This window comes from Manis javanica, chromosome 10, assembly GCF_040802235.1.
Source record: "Manis javanica isolate MJ-LG chromosome 10, MJ_LKY, whole genome shotgun sequence".
NCBI classification, from domain to species: Eukaryota; Metazoa; Chordata; class Mammalia; order Pholidota; family Manidae; genus Manis; species Manis javanica.
This window is the reverse complement of record NC_133165.1, coordinates 24,064,488-24,070,675: the sequence shown is the minus strand read 5'-3', so window position 1 is coordinate 24,070,675 and position 6,188 is coordinate 24,064,488. Positions and strand designations below refer to the sequence as shown.

Sequence of the window (6,188 nt, the reverse complement as noted above, 5' to 3'; positions counted from 1 at the left end):
CAGCCTCTGGTTATTTCTTGTGAGGTGGGAATTCAGGGTGGTGGACTGTGGGAGTATGGGCAGGAAGGGTGGTAGTGGTGGGTGTCAAGTTGTCTCATTTTGACATTTCCTTAGTTCAGCTCTCTCCGCATGCCTCAGGTGGGGCAAGGATGCCCGTAGGCACAACCTTGCAACCCCCTGTGGGATTAGTGTCTTACCCAAGAGGCCAAGACAGATGGAAAGGAGATGAACCTGCCTCCCTTCATCTGCTGCCAAGCTGTGCGGGCCTGGGGCCAGGTCTGAGGCGAGGAGGCTGCTGGCTGGGGAGGCCTGGCTGACTCAGAACTGTGAAGATGGGTGCTGGCAACCCCAGTACCTTCCTCTCTTCTTACACTGGATGGGCTTGTGCGGGCCCGTGGCCTCACCCATTCTCTCTTTTAGGCTTAACTTGTGCTTAAGAAGTCATGGTGCATTAGAACAGGAAAGAATCATAAACTGTCTATTTCTGTAGCCTTTCACTGATAAACAGAAGCCTCAGGAGGTGAGGTGACTTACCTGAGCTTCCAGTGGGACCTGAACCCCAGCAGGTCTGACTGACCACTCTTCGAGGCTCCCTTAGTGCACTGGGTCTGGACACCTGTATCCCTGATGCTGCAGTGGGCCCTCTGCCCATGGACTCAGCCCAAAGCCGCTGCCTCTTTATTATCCTGAGGTGGGACAGCAGGGCAGCTAAGGTGTGTCCAGGATGTCCACACGAAGGCAAGGAGCCAGAAGGGGGCTGCCCGTCAGCCCCACCTTCTTCACACCGAACCAGGCGCACACTGGGCTTACAACTGTATGCCCACTGCACCCCCCCCCCACTCCGAGAAGCCTGTTTGCACGTTCCTTTAAAGCAAATAAAACATTTATTCTTCAGATTTTTTTCCATTTTTTTCTTTTTTACAAAAACATGCATACATACACAGGGTATGGTAGTCATAGAGAAGACACACACACATTCTGTCACATACACATTCTCTCTCTCTCTCACATGCACACACTTTCCTTCTTAGCCCCAGGCCTAGGCCCCAGAAGCCTTGAAGACTTGGCCAAGGCAGCTCCCCCTCCGCCATACCTTGCACCCACTCTCCAACCCCCTTTCCTCCCAACCAAACTAGTCATGGATGGGGCAGGAGTCAGAGTTGGGGTGGGGGACACCCCAGAAAGAGAGGAGGCTCATGGAGAGGTCAGTGACCAAGGGATCCCTGGGCATCACACTGTGCTTCCAAGGGTAGATGGAGGGGCTGGCACCATTGATCAGAAGCACAGAGCTCCAGAAGCACCTGTCTGCTCCACCAGGGCGCTGAGATGGCCAACCTAGGGTGGCCCCTATCAGGGGCAGGGACCAGATGGGAGGCCTGCCAGCGGCTGCTTTTGGAAGGAGCTTTGTCTCCTGCCCATTGGTGGTGGCTGGCGGGGGGTGGGCAGCTTCCTGAATCACTTGAAGAAGCTGGTGAGAGGAGGGACTCCCACTGCACGCAGAGATGGAACCCCTGGCTCCTCCCACCTCTGCCCATTCCCCCCATGCAGCCCTCAGAACCAGGAAGGGCTACCCTGGCTGAGGCCAAGTTCACATTTCTGTGTGGAGCCTGGGGCCATGTGCAAAGTTTGGGGTCTACAGAGCCAGGAATAGTGGTTATGGGTAGGCCACACTGAGCCAGTCCTCCTCTCTGCAGTCCTGAGGAAGGGCGTTCCCAGCCAGGGGCCTGGAGTCCAGAGCAGTGGACTCTGCTCTTGAGAACCCTCTGGGGCCTGGCTGGCTACCCAGCCTGCCTCTTCTCCGCGTCCTCTTTGGGCCCCATCCTAGGCTCCTTGGGGTGGCTGTGGGGTCTGTTCTCTGGCTCCAGCTCCCTGCCTGGAGAGTCTCTGAAGGCCCCAGGATTGGGTCCTGTTGCCAGAGGTTAGGCAGGAACCAGGCCCAAAGGGTGGGTGGGCGGGTCCTGGAGCCTCAGACATTCATGGGTTCCTCTTCCTCTACCAGCTGCTCTGAGGTCCTGGGAGGGACAAGGACAAGATGCCGGGAAGACCTCAGCCCAGCTTCCCAGGAGGCCTGGAAGGCTGGGGCAGCTGTCCGAGGATGTGGAGCCCTCACGCTGGGAGGATCCGAGGGGTGGAAAGGCTGTTGGCCAGAAGGCTGGCCTTACCTGTCTTCAGCCAGGATGCCCACGGAGAGGGACGCCAGTGCTGTCACTGCCTCCACTTCTGCATCAGCCCCTGGTACCCTGGCCACCCAGGAGTCTGGACAGGTGGCCAGGCGCTGCATGCAGCCCCAGTATTTACCTGGGGCAAGAAGCCCAGTCAGAAAGGATTGGAGAAAGCAAGCCCCTCCACCCTGCTATACCACACACCCTAGACCCACATTCAGGTGCACCTCTCAGGCCGAGGGCCCGTATCATAGGTGGGGGGTGAGCTCTCTCTCACCTGCCTCTTCTATCTCAGCACACCTCCCCTGCAGCTCTCACAAGGTGAGTGGAGCAGATTCAGCACTGCTGTGAGGGGCCCTAGTCAGTGCCCTGGCCATTCTCCCACTGCTTTGGCTGAAAGTCCACCTCTGATTCATTCCCATAGGTGTGGGGTTGCTGGAACACCAGCAGGGCCCACTTCCCCTTGATGGAGTCTGTATCAGGGTGACCTCACAGATCCCAAGCCCTGGTCTCCTGGAGCACAAGGTCCCCCTCACAGGCAGCCCCAGCAAGGCTCAGCCAGCAGCAGGATGGGCATGTGGGAGCGGGAGGGCTGGGCATTGGGAGGGCTGATCACCACAGCCACTCGGTGTGGCCGTTGGCAAGCCACTTACCCACCCCGGGCTTCCACTCCCCACCCAGACCATGGTCACAACCATCCTGCCTCCTGTTTTAAGAAATAATGTCCATGGGACACACCAGCACACAGCCTGTCCCAGGGTGAGGGCTCTGTCACAGACGGCTGCCTGAGTCCCAGACGTGGGGAAATCTGTTTTCTCCATTTCTATACCCTGGTGCAGAACATACTGCTTTACATAAAGTGCTCCACAGATGCTGAGTTGAACTTGAAAATTTAGTATTTTCCGTGTGGGGTCATTCTCAAACCCAGCCCCCAAAGCAGGCAGAGCTCCTAAGAAGACCCCTATGGCCAGGCGTGAGGACAGTGCCTTCAGCACACAGGCCTGAGTGTGGCTGTTGGTCTGGCCCTGGCCCAAGGCAGTGGCTGGAGATGGAAAGCCAGTCCTGCCTTGAGGGGACTGTATGGTGGGCCCTGCTGGGTCCAGTGGGAAGGCCCTGAGGATATCCCACCATCCCTACGGGGGTAACTTACAGGGAGCCTATTCCAGACCAGCAAGCAGAGCCCCTGGCCTGGGTGGCATTGGAAGCCCTGGGACCCAGTCACTGGGGACAGCAGACCCCTAAGGGTCTCCCAGCCTGCGGTCCACACTCACTGTGCACCCGGATCACAGCTTCTAGAGAGCGGATGGCGTTGGGGTTGGGTTTCCGTTTCCAGCCTTCTTCTGAGAGGGGGTCCACCTGCAGAAAACAGTACATCAGCCACCCATCTCAGGGACCCACAGGCCCAGCTCTCTCCTACCCCAAGGTCCCTGGCTTTCCAGGCACAAACAGGCATGTGATCTTGGCTCTGCCAAGAGCAGAGACACGGGCCCTAAACCTGACGTGAGGAAGAGGCATCCACTCTGTCCCTTTCCTTCCAAGCCCGGCCACCCACCCCACCTGCAAGCCTTCAGGAAGACACCACACTGACAGCTCAGAGGTCATCCAGGAAGAGCTGGGCTCTCTGCCCCACAGATGCAGCAATGGGGGCGGGAAGCTCACCTTGCTGCCCAGAAGAGCAGCCACACAGGCCTCGGAGGCATCACAGATGGCTGTGAGGTCATGGCCTCCCTCCAGGGCGAGCACCACCGCGCCCCCTGCCAAGCCCGTCAGCTGCTGCGTCATGTACCCGAAGCCTGGAGGATGGGAGGGGAGCAATGTGAAGGGTGTGGGGGGGACCCGGGACCCTCTCCACCCATGCCCCTGCTTCTTCCTCTACAGGTAATGACTCAGACGCACAAACCCTAGTTTCCAAGTATGTTCACAAGGAGCCCCATGCAAATCCTACGAGTAGCTCAGAGATGTAAGGGGCTTGCACAGGGCTAGTAGACAGACAGCAGGGCTGGCTGGAGCCTGGGACATCAACTCCAGCCAATGTCCTTTTCACTAAGCCACACCATCCTTTCTGTCCTCCAGCCCCATGGCCCAGTCGGCTGAGTGGGCTCCCTCTGTCCTAAGGACACTCCCTCAGGAGATGCTGCCGGCCCAGCCTGGGAGTGGCAGCTGGGACAGGGGGTGTTCTATGGCTGAGTCTCCCGGATGTGTGGGAATGGAGTCCTAGGGTGGCGCAGGCCTCTCATGGTGAACCAACATGGTCATGAGCAAGGGCCCTGGGCTGTGCTAGACTAGCAGAGCCCAGGGACTTCCAGAGCCAGCTGCCACTCCCCAGTCCTCACTCATGGTGGCCATGACTGCCTGTTCCTGTACTTGGGCAAGCCCAGTCCTCGTTCCCTACACCTCCTCCTGGGCTGGGCCCTCCTTACATTTGGCGGAAACCCGGTAGCCACCCAGCGGGGCTGGGTGGCCCTCAGCAGCATCAAATCCGGCTGACACCAAGACCAGGTCTGGAGAGAACTCCCGGGCGATGGGCATCACGACCATCCTGCAAAGGTGTCGGGAGCTCACCACACTGTGCAGGGTTGCTGGGGGCAGAGGCCCTTTCCCGCCAACTTCACTGGGGGTACACCTTCCTCTTAGGACTCCAAGATACCCAGTGTCCCAGCAGGACTAGGGATCCCTCTGATTTCCTTGACCTTGGCTGGCCACCTATGTCCCTGGCATCACCTAAGGATATAGCCATCCAGGACCTCTAACTGTCAAGAGGCAGAAAGGAACCAAGGGTGGGGGAGCAGAGGGAATGAAAGAGGAGAGTGCGATGGGTCGGGGGTGGGGGATTGCAGTGGGCAGGGCCCCAGGGAGGGGTCAGACCCAGTTGGGGACTGGAAACACTTGGGACTGAGGTGCTACCCCCTGTACACTGAGTTGGCCAGACCTCACCACTTGCCGCCTAAGACCTGACTAGGGCGACCAGACCCTCCAAGGTCTGGGCCACCCAGAAGGACTCTCTGCCAGGTCCCCACAGCTGCCTCCCTCCATCCCTGACCCAACTCTGGGGGCCATTCTGACGTCTTCCAAGGTCCCGGGCTCTGCACACAGATGCCAGCAACCCCAGTCCAGGGCTCCAGAGAATTAGCTCTCATGGAGAATTATCTCCAGAAAGGATTCTGAGACCTACTTGCTGGCTTGTCTTCTCCCAAATGGAGTATAATGACTCCAGAGTGGAACATATAAGCACTCTTAAATCAGAGCCCAAAGCTCCTCTTCTAGAATGGCTTTTCTTAAGCACTCCTGTGATGTGGGTGCCATCTGCTCTCCCTCTTTCTCTACAGCTTAAGCTTCTCATCTCCCAAGCAAAACCCACCTCGTCCACACAGCTTTCTTTGAATCAATGTGGCAGCCCCGCTCGCACTGCCCGTGCCCGTCTCCCCTCTCAGGCCAGCAGCTGCTCTTGGTAATGTGGCCCCAGAGCATTTACCTGAAGGCAGCTAAGTACTCAGGATCTCCCATCGGGGGGTCCAGGCCTCCCATCCAGGCCACGTTGACATTGAAGCCTTCACCACTGCCAGCTCCCACCTGGAAAACAAGAAGCAAGAGAGACATGAGGAGTGCAGTCCCGGGAGAGGAAGCCCAGGGTGTGGCCGTGTGACCGCTCACCCAGCCTCTTCACTTCTAGGAGAGATGGAGGGTCAGAGAGGCTAAAACGTCTGCCCAACATCACACAGCTGGTTGGGACAGAGGCAGAATGAGGGCCACAAAGGAGGCAGTGAGCCTGGGCGGTAACGCGCGTCACCTCCTCCACAGCCCCGCTGCCTGGGAAGAAATTGCCATCGTCGTGCCGATGCAGAGAGATGTAGAGCACACTGCGGTCCTGGTAAAAGGTCTGCTGGGTGCCGTTGCCATGGTGAACATCCTGTGCAGGGAGATGGGCAGTGGATTAGGGAAGGCCTGAGAGCTGAGAGATGGAGCCTGGGACAGGTTAGAAGGGTTTCTAGGTCAGTGCCCAATCTGAGGGTCAGGTCCCCAGACTGG

General features: G+C 58.3%; 1 protein-coding gene across 10 annotated transcripts in view; it reads right to left on the bottom strand.

Annotated features, from left to right (window-relative positions):
• Nucleotides 1–865: 865 nt before the first annotated feature.
• HDAC7 (histone deacetylase 7) overlaps nt 866–6,188 on the bottom strand; it is a 33,305-nt gene continuing 27,982 nt past the window's right edge. For 9 of the 10 annotated variants that reach the window (XM_073214876.1, XM_037009074.2, XM_037009086.2 and 6 more), the window contains 7 exons: nt 5,950–6,069; nt 5,635–5,732; nt 4,583–4,701; nt 3,822–3,955; nt 3,434–3,518; nt 2,163–2,298; nt 866–2,012 (listed from right to left, as the gene is read on the bottom strand). In XM_073214876.1, the coding sequence (XP_073070977.1) occupies nt 1,967–2,012; nt 2,163–2,298; nt 3,434–3,518; nt 3,822–3,955; nt 4,583–4,701; nt 5,635–5,732; nt 5,950–6,069 (738 nt within the window). In that variant the 3' untranslated portion in view covers nt 866–1,966. Of the gene's footprint in view, nt 2,013–2,162; nt 2,299–2,900; nt 2,993–3,433; nt 3,519–3,821; nt 3,956–4,582; nt 4,702–5,634; nt 5,733–5,949; nt 6,070–6,188 lie in introns of those variants that run through there. The other variant, XM_037009098.2, reaches the window with a different exon arrangement.